Source organism: Sander vitreus, chromosome 3 (genome assembly GCF_031162955.1).
Source record: "Sander vitreus isolate 19-12246 chromosome 3, sanVit1, whole genome shotgun sequence".
Lineage (NCBI taxonomy): Eukaryota > Metazoa > Chordata > Actinopteri > Perciformes > Percidae > Sander > Sander vitreus.
The window spans coordinates 16,209,624-16,225,307 of record NC_135857.1 but is presented as its reverse complement, the minus strand read 5'-3'; the positions used below and the strand labels follow the sequence as shown (position 1 = coordinate 16,225,307).

Genomic DNA, 15,684 nt, shown 5'->3' with positions numbered 1-15,684 from the left:
CCAGCCAAAATAAACCTCCACCCAATAATGGATATACGGTCATTTTCACAAAATGGCTCTCCTGCAACTTTTGTTAGAGGGCAGGGGTGTGGCAGTCCAGAGGGACCCCTTTGTAACCCGCTCCATGTGTTATCAGAACTATAAGATGACTGCTTGGTTCCTTATCTTTCTAAACACATAGAGGCAGTCTGAGATAGTATCAGCAATGCTTACGGAAATTAAATGATGGCTAAACATTGCTGAAGCACCATTGCAGCGCAGAGTGTGTTACAGCAAAGGAAAATATTTGCTGTATGGTATCGGAGAGAAGGGCCGTGGTAAATTTCAACACAGAGGTTTCCAGATATTGTAAGGGTATAACATTACAATAACAGTAATCAGTGCTCTGGCACCATTGTTTGGCAGGGGTTGATGGCTGTTTGCACTCTGCCAATCATCACTCCCTAATACAACAGAGGTTTAAGAGTCATGGAATCTCTGTATGGTCCCAGCCAGTCAAGAAGTCCCAAAAAGCTGCCAAGCCAGTGTAAACAAACCCCGATGAAAACACAGGGGTGAAAAGAAAAACTTGGTGACAACCAATAAAAAAGATTGTTTCTCTTTAGCATCTGTGCAGGTCTCCCTATTCTATTGGTGTGTGAACATAATGTAGTCTATACATGAACCTACTTTACCCACCCCATAACAATACATTCAATTTCCTTCCTTTCAAGGCACTTTAACAGTATATGTAGTGCAGAGGAATTTTCCATGTCGTCTATGTCGTCTCTATTACATGCCATTTACAGTATTGTACTGCACTGTACTGGAAAATCACAGGGCTGTGACTACATCATCAAAGTATTTCATATTTTTACACCAGACAAATTTGGGTGTAATTTACATACTATTTTAATATATGTATATAACCTGCCCTTCCACACAATACCATGCGTAAATGTTCCAACTTACCTGGTTTAGGGGGCTTTCCACCTTGTCCTGTTGGGTAAAAAACAAGTAAAATGTATTTTAGGCTATGCTTTTGCTTCGAAATATCAAAACATGTTCCATGTTACCTTACAACAATTTCCATTTTGTCTTTATATGATTTTATAGACTCAAGATTCAAATATCATTTCAAAAGACCTACACAAAAGTTTTAAACTTTTCAAAGATTGCAAAATAGAGAGCTACAATTCTTTTTAAGGATTATTTTTTGGGGCATTTTCGGCCTTTATTTTGACAGGAAAGCTGAAGACATGAAAGGGAGCGAGAGAGGGGGAATGACATGCAGCAAAGGGTTGCAGGTTGGAGTCGAACCCGGGCCCGCTGCGTCGAGGAGTAAACCTCTATGTATGGGTGCCCGCTCTACCAACTGAGCAATACGGGTGCCCGAGAGCTACAATTCTTTTGTCTCTCTATTGACCAGGCCTGTTTTCAATTAATGATATTGAGATGTTAGAAAAAAAGGTCTGAATATGTGTAATGACACCCCTAAAGACAGCTGTTTACTGATTGATGAAAAGGTGTCTGTAAGTTGTTTTTTTATCTTCATACTGTACCTGCTCCCAGTCCTCCATTGCCCAAGCCACCATGCCCAACACCTCCTGGCACCAGACCACCTGGCCCCACACCACGCCCTCCACCTCCATAACCTCCTACTGTTAGGGTTAAACACAGACAGGTGTGATTGTGATCAATATTGTCAATGTTGTCATTATTGTTGACAACATTCATACATTTTTTGATCTTTTTCAACTCACAGTATAGAATTATCACAATTTTCATCACATCAGTACTTCCTGCAGTCATGGCTTGAGTACTCTTAGCTATACTTACTATACTTATTCAGCAAATGGGAGCTGAAGTCATGCCAGAACATGTCTATGGTTGGTGAACTGTTGCTTAAGTGGACTGTGCATGCAGAGCTGAGTGTATCTGCTATGGATGTGTAAAATGACAAACTCCAGGTGTATTAAGTACAGTACAAAGCAGGGAATGCCCATTTGGACAAGACATTCAGGACCCTGGGAAAGCAACACTGCTTTAACGAATGAGAGATTACTATGTGAAAAATATTTATATCACATGATTAAGGTTACATAATTATTAAAAATAATCATTATAAAATCCACCAGGTATGATAATGAGGCTAAACATTTTTTTTTAAAGAAATGTATTCAAGATAGATTTTCTAAATATTTTACAATATAATTTCTTACATAGAAACAGTTTAAGTTTCCTATATCCAAATTACTGAAACAGTAGTGCACCAGTTCACTACAAACCAGATGATATTCTTAGTAAAATATTTTATACAGTAGATGGAGGGTGAAGAGAGAGAGTCATAAATCTAATGTCTCTTCTACTCACCTGCAGCTTTAGCTGGTTTATAGCCCGCAGGGACTCCTCCAGCAGACCCTTGTAAAACAACAATCATACAGAGTATAGAGTTATGCTATGTCTACATGTAGTGATGTAATGGACAGTTTTTTGGCCCAGCAATTTATAATTTTGTCTTACTTTCTCTCAGGACACCAGGAGAAAGTGTTCTGGCGTCTTGTGCCATTTTATGCATGTATGCATATATGGTTTTATATGATGACTGAGCAAAGGTCCATACAGACATGTGTGTGCTTCAAAACTTGTCATATTTAAATTTGGCCATACCGCAATGAAAATAAGAAGATATTGTATGGTGTACACCATGCACGTACAGTACATGTATGTATGTATGTATGTATGTATGTATACATATATTTGTATTTGTGCTTCTTACTTAATCATTTTCCACAGTAGTATAATTAAATTGTTATACATCTGTTAAAGACTAGTTAAAGACTTTGTTTTCTGTGGCTGTGTGATTATTTTTGTTTAAACTGTCCAGACAGTCACTGGAGGTTCCATTACCTGGAAAGAATCCAGTTCCTGGTCCAGTGCCGCCTGGTCCAATCCCAGCACCAGGTGGTACATACACACCTGGAACACACAACAGAGAAAGGTCATTAACTATCACCAACACGCATGACACTAACTAAGTGTGGTCAAACAGTTCTAAGCCATCAAAATCTTTTTTATTATTCTTCTATTGCAATGCGTGTAACAGCATTTCTGAACAATGACCCCATTTATCAGATAAACATTCTCAAACACTTTCATCATCTGTGACACAGACATCAAAACTGGAATCTGTCCTTGGCATACACATCTGCCCCAAGTCATGGCAATGATGGGGCGCACAATGAAATGTGAACACAGCAGCTCCAGCCAGAGCCAAAATGAAAGCAAAAACAATAAATAAAAAAACTGTATAGGCTTGATTAGGAGAACATTCCAATTGTTTTCATTCTGATGAGGTATTGGAGTTGGAGACCTTTCAGAAGGTTGCTGCAGCACTGCAGACACCCTCAACCCCCACCTACACCCCCTAGCCTCATTTCTTGACTGATTTTTGGCTGCCACCCAGAGTAACTCCTGAGATGGTCGTTTTGGATCCCAGACATGGTGGCCTCATGTGTGCAAGAAACAGCAACAGAAATAAAAGAAAGGGAGGATGAAAATCCCTCCAGTTGTTCTGGGACGACTAACAGCTAAATCCAACGAGACCGGCGAGCTAAGGCCAGAAATACAAAGTTATATTTTTAAGGGATAAACCTGGTTTATATCACCAAAAACAAAACACAAAAGGAGAGCATGGGGCTGCAGGCCCACAATGATTATGTTTAATGGCTTTTACATGTGTTGGGAGGCCAATTAATTTAAACCACATGTCAAAAGCGTTCATGTGTTTGTTAGTGAATACTGTGTGAACACCGTGCTTCGAGTTCTGTATACATGTGCCCTATAACATCAGTAATCTTTCTATTGTACTGCTGAGGTTAAGAAACTGAGCAGTCAGTGCCAATCAATGGAAGAAACCAGCGAGATAAATTATCCAGAAGCATACCCTAAGAATCAACTGTTGGATGGGTTTTGAAGATAGTATAGCATAAACAGGATATTAAAAAAACATATTATAAAAAGTGTGGGATCACTGGCTTGTAAAGAAAATGGGCTAGGGAGTATGCCTTTATTTTGGGGAGAAAGTTAAGAAAATCTGAAACGACACTGCAGAATCTGAAAGTGTTGCTATAACTGCAAATTGTTTATGTTGAAGAAAGCAGGAACAACATTGTCATATTTACTTAGATACTCAAAAACCACACTCAAAATCTGATTAGAAAGGTAACAAAACATTTGTCTGTTTTTGTTTGAGAGAAAAATTCTTTCTCGAGCAGTAATAGGTGCACCTTTGCAGAGTATGGTCATGTGAAATATAGGCGAATGTGCTATCTTTTTTTTTTTCCAGCAGCAGTATAAATGTAAAAAAAATATAAATGGGAACAGCTGTGGCGTTTGACACAAAATTACTCAATTAATGAACAAATGGACAGATGAGAGGGAGTTTGACTTTTAACTTATCCTGACTCATCCAGATCTAGGAGCTGGACAATGGTAGAACCAATTTTGTTTTCTTGGGGTTTGGCCTTGTAATACTGAGGACTGACTGAAGAGATCTCAAAATCCTACAGGCTCAAATAAAAATTAGGAATAACTAATAAAGTCCAGGGTTATTGTATTTGATTAACAAAATTGTAGCATGTGTTTGTGTTTCTGTCAGTTTGCCCATGCCATTGGCTCCATAGCAGAGATCTCAGGTGCAGGCACCACACGACGGGGGTGGAGTGATTGTTCTAAATTATGCTCCTTCATTTCACAATCAAAAGGAGGATTTCCTGTCTGGGCAATGCAAGCGAGGCAAGAGTGAGTGTGTGTCTGCTCCAGTTTTCCTCTTGCTTAGAATCCCATAATGCTACTGTACCACTGGTACAGAGTGCATTAGGTTCACTGAGACCATGCATCCAAAAAAGGCACATACTGACCTCTGCCAAATGACTCGACCTACCTCAATAAATTTGAAGATTTCTTCATGATTGTCCTAATTATTGTCGTCATCATCATCATCATGCAATTACGTTCGTTGTAAACTCAGCCAGGTCATGGGAATGTGCTGGAATTTGTGTGAAGGACAAGACTGACTTCTAGAGCACAAGGGATTAGCCAAGGCATAATTTATGTCAGTTGACTCCAGTCAAGACTTTGCCCTGAGTGTTTGTGATATGATTAATGTTGGTGAATAAAAAACCCTGGGAAAGAAGATTTGAAAATATATTACCATGTAGTTACTTTTATTAGTGATCTGATCTTGCCGAAATAATGTCTATCTATTAATCTATCTATTAACAGATAAGAAAGTTAGAATGTCAAATACAGCCTTATGTGTACAAGACAAGCAACTAGAGGATGACAAGTTAGAAGACAATTTTTAAAACTATATTATTCAGCTTGGGGCAGGTTCATTATACTGGAACACAGCAATATATGTGACAAAATTGTATAACTTGTTAAGATAGACGATGTTAAAAAGGAAGGACAAAAGCATCGGCATAAAACAGCAGACTGTTGTGAATTAAATAGGCATTTTCTTAGATACATAAATCAAATGAATATGAAATGTACATGGTCCTGGAGTAAGATACTAACACTTTCAATGTTTCCATGTCAGTAACATTGTGTATCTAGAACAAGTCTTGGGAGTATAGTATAAATTATTTCCCTGTCAAAATGTCCATATGGGTCCCACATGGGTCATTGATGGACTAAAATTTGCGTACTTGTTTGGCAACACAAATGCATTGTCATGTGGGTTATAAAGTGTATACAGTATATGGGCAACCCTCAGTCCCATTTTGTGATATCTGCCTGTTACCATTTGGGATAAACATGGGTTATAGGCAAAAAATGTAACTTTTTATTTTTATGTTCCAAGTTTTTTCCCTATCTTTTCTGTTGTCTCACCACATACTGTATCCCAGCCAACCAGTAGGAGTAGCTACCGCAGGAACAAGCACGTGATAATTCACCCTCTTCACTTGAGCTGATATCCATAGAGCCAGAAGACATGCTTATTTTACTAAGTAAAAACGAAGAAAGAAAGAAAAATCAACTTTTATACTTCTTCTTATAAGTCTGAAGTGACCTTGAAGATGATTGTTGACATGGTCTTGTCTTGTGATGTCATAGTGATTTTCAATGTTTTCTAAAATCCCTTAGCAAACCCCAGTAGGATGTATAATTTTGGAAGTGTTTCGTGGGTGAATGTTTTCTTTATGAATGAAAATTCTCTTGAAACTTTCACTATTAAATCCCAAATCTATCAAGGAAGAAATTGAGATTTCATAATCCGAATTCAGTTTCCAGAGAATTCAAATGTGTATTTATACAGCACAAAAAGGACAAGGTTTGTCTCATAGGCTTAGATAAAAAAATCATTTTCATACACAACATATGTGTATGTTAGTGTTTTGATCTCTCCAATTCTGTTGTTTTGAATTTTGATAAAATGACGTAGTTCACCATACACAAGCTAACAGGTGGACAGGACAGTATCCAGCGCCCAGGTTTAGTTTTGGATCATGTCATGTTTTGAGTGTTGATGAAGAAAGTTACATGTTTATCAACTATTTCGCTGACAAGCTATTTTGCCTGAGCATCAATACTAGCAATACAGCCCACAGAAAAAAAAATCTATGTAATTCATAAATGTATCTACTAATTGCAATTACAATGTGAAGAATTTATTCTCTCTTAAAACAGTTGATTTTATGGGGGGTATGGGTTATTGGGCCAACGAATAATAACATAATTGAGGAGAAGTTAGGTAATTGTGAGTTAGAACTTGTTTTGTTATTGAATAAAACCAAAGCCAATGACGTGTTTTTCCATAGTACCTCCCATGTTAATGACAGTTTTTACAATTGCTCTTTGTGACTTGAGAGTTTAGTTTCACTTTATATACATCAAGCTGGTGAGTAATCTGACATTTCCAAGACCCCACCCTGTGGTTATTTCATAATTGGTCTTTTACTAAATAATGGAATGCCAACAAATTGATGAACAATTTTTATGATACTAAGGCGTGCAAAACAAACTCATGTGAGTACATACACAACAGTCACACATGCAACCTCAAAAAAGTTAATTATGGCATTCCCCTTCCCTTACAAAAGATGTACATGACCATTACCATTCATGATCACAGTGCAGTGCTCCACATAGTTTGTGAAGTCTTGAGGAAAACTGCTCTGTAATGTGTTTACACCACTTTGACCACCTGACATTTACACAATTCTGCACCACTATATCCATCATTTTTAATATTATCTTTTAATTAATAAAATGTTTTGGCAAACTAAAAACTGTTTACTGTGTTCAGACAAATCCAAAACCACCAGAAGAGGTGGTTTGGTTCTCTCTTTATGGAAAGCTCTCATACAGCAACAGTGCAGTGAATTCCTGGCACCCTTACATCTCCCGTTATCAGACATGTGACAGCTGGCCCACTATCAGTCACCCCTTGCACTATTCTAGTCTATTTTCCACAGCATGTTGGAGGGTGGAGGAGTGTGAGGAGCATCAAAGAAAGTAAAAATTAAAATTGGAAATTCCATTTGCACCCACTTTAACCTGACTCCATGCTTTCTACACTTGCCTAACCTTGTCACAGTGACACTTCTCAGAAGTAGAACATCAGTTTGAGGGAGGCACTAGCAAACAAACTCACTGCCTAAGGATGGCAATATTTTAATGCCTAAGAAGACCTGATTCTAATCTTGTCATTGTTCAGATGCTAGCGTTTGGGTGTCTTGGGTGAAGTCTTCCCACTGGAAGCTGACAGGAAATCATTACAGAATTAGGAAAGACATGCCTTTGAAACTAAAAAAGGTTTTTTTTAACAGCTGTTGTACGGTATACGTATTTTAGAGCTGAACATGATGAAAGAATAAGCCATGGTTGAAGATAATAAACAACTCACATTATAATTCAATTTTTCTGAAACGGATGTACTGTATGTGACTATTTTGTACAGTAGAACTGACACCGCAAGAAGGTACAATGTCAGAAGGACCATAAAGTGATACCTTCACTATTGTGAAGGATGTGAAATGTCAGACCAAAATACAATGAGCCATTTTTTCTTCTATCTTAAGCTCTTTCAACAATATATACATGAAATTAACTAATGCAACACCTGATAGTAGCAGCAAGATGATCGAGTTGTATACATGAAATTAAATATTGGGTATGGGGCATAAAGCACGTTTTGAAAATGAAATTGCACTTCGGAATGAAATATAGTGGCCCAACATCTGAATTGTGAGAAAAAAACATGACTGAGTGAGGAATCATCAATCAGACTTTTGCACAAGATATTGACAGTTCCACTTTTATCCTGGCAAGGACAAAAGCAGTTCACATAAAAGCATAACATCTATGATTTATGTGAAAGAGAAAAAATTCATGATCATCCAGTCCGGTCTGCAGATGTTTAATAAAGACTATGTGGGAACTGGACTGTTCTCCAGTAACCCAACAAAAAACTTAAAGAAATACTGTTTGGTTTAGACCAACTTATTGATGCCAAAAGCCTAAATGTACCATGTTTACCCCCACCCTCTCCAGAATTTAATTTTATTATCATCTTTTTTCATCAGTTCATCATCAGTTATGGCTTTTTATTAAAAAATATATTTTTTTATACTAATGTTGTGCTCATGTTGAACTTGAACATCAGTAAGCAGTGGCAGGTCAAGATGAAAACATTCCTAACAGGAGCCATTTCAGATTGCTGGCCCAGTGAGACTGCTCCTTGCAGCCAGCAGCCTGGTGAGGGCTGCTTGCAGAGTGGCTGGAGTGAATCATCTGAGTTATTGTGCTTCTTTGTTGAACACTTGGCAGTGGTTGATTGCAGACCAAACATCTGACTGGGAGATGCTGGGACTGACATTCATTCACAACAAAAAAGAGTAAGGGCTAAACAAATTATTAACTGATACTGTATGTGTTTCTAACAGTAGTGAGGACTCACTACTACTGTACCCTCTCAGTAACTGTGCACATGCCATATTTCTGCATGTAAAAGTGATGCCTTTGTGAGAAACCTGTAGAGGTTTGACTCACTAATTTGTGATCCAACATTCTTACAACTCAGCCATCCACGTATGAAGGAATTGGATCGCATCAAACAGTCCATCGGGTTTACAAAGGTAAGACTATCGATAATAAAACATTATGAGTCTAGTGCAAAAGAGTTGTACCCTAGACATTTACAGTGCAGCCCGTTTGAAATACATGTCTATTTAAACAACCCATCCATCCCAAACCTTTGTTCTGATCCCTACAACATTCCTAACAGTAGTTACGGTAAAAATGGTGACGTGAAAATGTTAGTTATCACTTCTGGCTAGGAGCTTTGTTGCAGAAAGTGACTTCCCAGCCAGCCAACATGTAGACAGCTTTGATGTAAAAATGCAAACCGTGGATGGAATTGTCCAATCTCCTAACACTTTGCCAGGATGTGTGCCAAATTAAGACATGGAATAAAAGTTCTTTCACAGCAGCAAACCTTGGTCAGTCAGTGCTTGTTACCAAAAGGTTCCTTTCCAAACAAACTGTCTGAATGAAGTCACCTCACTACAAATTACACCAAACCACTCAACATCTAACTAATTAAAATGCATTTGTGGGTCCGGCTTTAAAGAAGTTGAAGAAATTGAACAAAACCCTCATTGAAGAAAAAAACTCCATGTCTTGCTTGGACGGTACTTCAAATGGTGTATTTCTTTATTTACAGAGTAGAGTTTATGAGCACTGGGATGCCTACTGTATGTGTCACATTAATCCAGTATGCTGTGTTTGGCACTCAACCTTGCCAGAAGAGGGATTAGAGCCAGAGGTGTCCACAACACACACACTACCAATCAAGCCTGAAGCAGCACTTGCTTGGGGATTAAAGACAGCAATGCCGGGGTAATGCTGCAACTCATCAGTAATATTTTGTGACAACTAAGGCTATGTTTAGACGGAAACCATCTGAAGAGAAAACGCAAAAGTGGCGTTGCGTTTTCTCTTCTCTTCTCTCACTTTTTATTCCGCGTTTAGACGAGAGTTTTGGGGGGGAAATCTGCGTGCATATGGTAACGCAAAAGTGTGTGAAATTCGATGTAGTATGCATGGCACTGCCACACAACACCACCAAGGCCGCGCGCCTACATAGAACCTTCCTTCTACTTCTCTCCTTAGTAGCGCGAAACCAAAACATGTCGAAGCGAACAACAAAAGCTTGTCTGGAAAGACGAGGAGGTGGAGTTGCATGTTTGCCTGATGATGACCAGCACAGTCGACCGTGATAAGCCACAGCACAGCACCCACGGGAGCACTACCAATATCTGCACAACCTCTTTAATTCTTTGGAGACTGAAGGAACAGAGCAGCTTTTTTTCACTTTTAATCTCCCACTGGCCCATCAGAATTCTGCCATTAACTGTGTCTTAAAAGCCAAGCTAATGACTTTGGCACAAGCCCACTAGTTGGTTGTTGAGGATACTTGATACATTCTGGGCATTTACAAGGTAAAAGTAAATATTAAAACAGCAATGTCAGTTTCATTGGAATTTGCAAATACCTTATCAGCTGTTCACTTTTCATTTTATTAAGGCAGTGAAAAATAAGCTTGATAAAATTCCTGTTGAGGAATCTATTCAAATAATTTTATTCAACCATTTAGGTCTTAGGTTTGATTCAGTTATCAAATGCAGCAATAAAAAATAGAGGCCACTAAGCCCAAGCTGTGTCAACACAAATTCATTTTGATGAGAATACCATCCAACTTACTGTATCCATGTGACATTATGTTTGTTTGTAGAACGTTAGATAAGTCTGCCTCCTCCATCGTACGAGGGAGAACCAGCAAACATACTACAGTACAAGGTTATAGGGTAACATGACAGGTGGCATATGTATTAAAATACTCCATCCCAGATGTTTCATCTAGGATCATAACTCATTTACACTTGCTGATGGAAAACATTCAGATAAGCCTTGCACTACACCATAATTCAAGGGTTGAATTTCGCAAGCATGAGGTGTTTTCTGTGCAGAGGCATTAAATGAGTGGATTGGGTGTTAATGAGGTTCGTGTTACTCACAGATAATTGACCCTTGGACCATGCCGAGAGCGTTTTTCTTTCCAAGTCAGACTGCACAGACACAGATTGAACTAGTTTGAGAGCCACAGAATGGTTTGATATGGATGGATTCAAAACTCACTTAAGATCATAGTTGTGCCGCAATGCCAATATTGATATTTGTTGGCTCCTATACCTGCTCCATAATTTGCCTGAATGCACCTCAAAATCTCAACTGATAAATGGCTGGCACAAAGAAGAAACGATACATGTGCTATGAGGCAGAAAGAAGAGGGGCAAATACAGTCTTAGATGATAAAATCTATGACCTGACAAAAATAGACTTGGTAGACTTTTTCAACATGATCATATTAGAGGAGGCCAATAAAATAGCTACGAGAAATGAGACTTTATATGGACAACAAATGTTACTTTAAGGACTTTAACAATATAAACATAATGCATCTGAAAGGAATCTGGAAGATAAGGAACATAAACAGCTGTGACTTTTAAGCAAATAAATACAACAAAAAATGGACTTCACTCCAGCATACCCAGCCCCAGATGTTAAACATGTTTTCCATTGGGGGGCTGAATAAGAACCAAATCAAAGCAATGCAGAAAAAGGAGAAAAAGCAAACTGAAAGAAAGGCATGCTCCCAACCTCTCCCTCCCCGTCTAAAACAGATCAGCACTTGAAGCTAACCCCTCAAATCTGCATGTTGTTGCTTCATGGATTCTGGGCAGAACAGTCCTCTGACTTTAAAAGAAGACCAGGTCAAAGCTGTAAGAGTGACACATACACTATCTGTCCACCTGGGAGTTCATCAGGGGTGAATTTAAACCAAGTGGTTTTGCTAGGTGGAAAGAGGGACCAGCTGGAGAACCTTCTCTTCCTGACATGGTATAGGGTAGGGTCTGCAGCCATGTAAACATACACTAGGTGTGTAGGATGCAATTTTTTTAATGTCTGAAATACATTAAAAAAAAAATACATATCTCCGATAAACTAGTATAGAGAACCCCACAGAATAGTTGCTTAGGTTTGAATTAGCATTATTTATATTGCCTTCTTCAACCGCGGTGTGATGGGACACCACTATTCAGGGCATCAGTAAGTGAGCAGAAAATCAGCCAAACTAAACAATCTTTAATTTTCATGACTGTAGCACGTGGCTTTATATTATTAATGTATTTAAATTAAACATTGCAATGCAATTGCAGAACTTTTTTTTTTTTTTAAGTTATGAGAATGAGATAAAGCCAAAATAACTATAAAAACAACTGAAGTTAGCACTAAAGACAATACTTTTATTTCTTATAAATTTACACTAAATAACACTGCAACCGATAGATATATAGTTTATAAAATATAAAACATGTTTCAATTAAAATAAATGAAACTACTCATTAATACATTATTGCTGATAAGCATCAGCAAAACTTTTAATTATTTATGATAGTTTTATGTCTCTGAGGGACAAAGAGGCATAGATAAAAACAGGTTGAACCTGTTCTAAGTCTGTGATTAATACAGCAAAGATAATGGCTCAGTTCACCTATAGCACACACTTACCTCCTTGAAGAGAGGGCTGAATCAGTGCTAAGAGGAAGAGTCCACAGAAGAGCAACAGAATGTTTCTGTTAGCCATCTCGCTCCAAAATGCACACCCCTCTCCCGATCAGCTGGTTTTATTCTCTTCTATCTAATTACAACAAGCCCAAAATATTAAAGAGTGGGGAAAAAAGTGAAAAGATATGGGACTATACGTAATTAAGAGAGGGCAAAGACACTGGTTCAATGGATTACTTCGCTTTTTTTCCTCCTCTACGTCTGGTGTTGCTGTTTTTATTCTGGTCGCTCCTGCCAACAGTACAGACGCAGCTGCCAGCAGGGAAAGAGCGAGAGAGGGAAAGACACACACACACACACACACACACACACACACACACACACACACACACACACACACACACACACAGCAGGAGAGAGAGACCCTCCACCCCCCTCCCATCCAGAAGGAATTGAATTGTCTGCCAAACATTTGCATGGATTGGATACTGAGCGTACTTATCTACAAGAGAGAGACTGAGGAGGAGCAAACCACATCCCCAGATCATTACCTCTTCTCTATAGCTCTAATTTTCAGCTGGTTGGTTTTCAACACAAGCAGTACGAGTAATTTTTGTTGTTTCTCTTAAGCAAGTAATCCAGAAAACTTTGACACAGAGGGGAAAGAACATAGCAACCATCAGCATGTGTCTACAACATCTCAGAACAAGGAATTACAAACTCACTGGCTATAGGAATAAGCTGAAAATAGCAGTGCACTGTGCCTGGCAGTCCATGTGTGGAAGCCCGTCACAGTGGTTCTAGAAACAAAATGAGAAAACTGTCGGCATCACCACAGAGAGCAATAAACGTAAAAAAACATCAGCCTGCTAGTCTGTGTAGTCTCTCAGTGGATTCATCTGGATAATTGTCATTGACAGTCCTGTAAGAGAGATCAGAAGTAGAGCGAGGACCAACCTCAGTCCATTTTCAACTTTAGAGGGCTTTAGTGACTGCTAGAACTGTTTTTTGTTAACAAAGTACAGAAGACTTGACCCCTGGAACATCAATCATCGTACCATAGTTTTTTTTCACAACCAGTCCTAACTACAATATGTTCTTTCAACAGTAACTTCAAAGTACAGATCACCAAATAGTGCATGTGGCTTAAATATTTATTTTATGAGTTTCCAACATCAGTGCTCAACGTATTCTGTTGAATCAATCATGGTAGGATTCTCCGCTTTCCTGATATTACTTGTACTGAACTGCCTGTTCAAAACATGCATGTTCGGAACAGGCTGATTGCGAGGCCTTGCTTGCAGCTGACTTAAGAAGCGCTCATCTAAACGACTTCACACTCAACACTGCGCTTCCTTCCTGTTTTTTTTTTTGTAAAGCCCTTTGAGATGACATACTGTGAATCAAGGCTCTAGTTAGCTACATAAACATGAACTTGAATTAAGGTAAGGCAGGGTTTCTGAAGGTTTAACCAAGTCAAATGTAACAATTTTAAGACATTATGAATCAAATTTAAGACCTATATCACAACATAAAAAAGAAAGAAAAAAGTCAGATGTCAGAGTCCGGAAACATAGTCTGAAACAATTTCCCAATTTCCTCATTGGCATTATAGGACTGGTGTCTAGTCACAGTGTGGAGGACCCAGAGCACCTCCGCTCTTAGTGCTGGCTCTGATCCAAAAGCGACACGGAGGTCGCTTATGGGACTTGCGGAGCTGCTGTGTGGGTCTCGCCTAGGCAGTGTGGAGGTAGTGCTGGGGCCGAGACTCGAGCCACCAGATACTTGGCAGAACTGGCCGATGGCTGTTGTTTGCTGGAGACCCTCCACAGCAGTTAGATGTTTCTCAATTTTTGCATCAGACTCCAGCGCCCGTACATCTAACTTCCTTTCTTGCATGAGAAGCAGTAGGCTTCAAATACGTTGTTAGCAACTGGCTTTAACCAAGCCAACCTAAATTCAGTTTTTTCAAGCGAAGTATCGTTAAACTTGCACTTCCCCATAGCTGAAGAATAAAATCTGTTTTATGTCTGTGGTACAATCCAAAAGAGACTCTCACCAATAACATGAAAGCTGATTGGCTGCAATATGAATTGCATGTTGGTCTCATTTGTAGTCATAATACAGCGAAATATATTTGGACTAGCGAAAGAAAAAACTACAACACCGGAATAAAAAAATAAAAACATTCTAAAGTTCTGCGGGAGCATTTCAATGAGCATTACAGGTAGCGTTACATGGACGTAGGAAAATTAAGACCTGTTTTAAATTATTTAAGACCTAGAACACAATACTTAAGCACATTTAAGACTTTTTAAGGCCTAAAATGTTTCAAGACCCTGCAGAAACCCCGGTAAGCAGAAGGCTAAACTACCTGCTCGTCCTCTGGCGTCTCCTTGTTCAGATGGCAGCAGTAAGTGGTGCAGAGGCGTCGGCCTCTGGTCTTCGTAGCAGGCTGCTGCCATCAGAACGAGGAAATGCCGGAGGCTGTGTGCAAGGAAACGCACAACAAACAAGCTGCTGTTGTTGTGCTAGGCTAAAAGGATATCCCCAGCAGACCAGCTCTCCCGACAGCAAATGTCCACTCCCTGGACAATAAATGGACTACTTTTTTTACACAATTTCATTCCTATATACACTGTATAGATTGATCACAATGAAGTCTCTTATCTAATAATTTAGCCTTGAATTAGCTGTAGCCCTGAGCTTTTGGCTACGGTAAACGGAACTTTCACCGAAGGAACGTGCATGTGCATCTGCATTGGCAGAACAGCCAATAGAAACGCCCTCTCTCTCCGAAATGACCTGTGATAGGCCAAAGTCTCCCATGACGGCTATATTTTCTAAAGCCTGGATACAGAGCCAATAAGGAGACGCAGAAGTCTAGTTTTCTATCAGACCACTTAAATTACAATGTGCTGAAAGACGCAAAACATAAACTGCCTCCACTACACAGTGTGTATAGAACTCACTACTTATAAATATGTCCTGTAGATCTCAAGAGCTCGAACTCGACACTGCACATCTGATGAATAGTTGTTGAGAAAATCAAAGGACAGACAGGAG

At 39.0% G+C, this 15,684-nt stretch overlaps 1 protein-coding gene across 1 annotated transcript in view; it reads right to left on the bottom strand.

The window, feature by feature from the left end:
* Positions 1 to 12,897, bottom strand: part of elna (elastin a) — a 55,390-nt gene extending 42,493 nt beyond the window's left edge. Inside the window, exons 1-5 of the mRNA XM_078246246.1 lie at positions 12,622 to 12,897; positions 2,890 to 2,958; positions 2,353 to 2,400; positions 1,542 to 1,640; positions 952 to 978 (exon numbers count right to left, since the gene is read on the bottom strand). Coding sequence (XP_078102372.1) covers positions 952 to 978; positions 1,542 to 1,640; positions 2,353 to 2,400; positions 2,890 to 2,958; positions 12,622 to 12,697 — 319 coding nt within the window. The 5' untranslated portion in view covers positions 12,698 to 12,897. The remainder of the gene's footprint in view (positions 1 to 951; positions 979 to 1,541; positions 1,641 to 2,352; positions 2,401 to 2,889; positions 2,959 to 12,621) is intronic.
* Between the last annotated feature and the right edge of the window lie 2,787 nt (positions 12,898 to 15,684).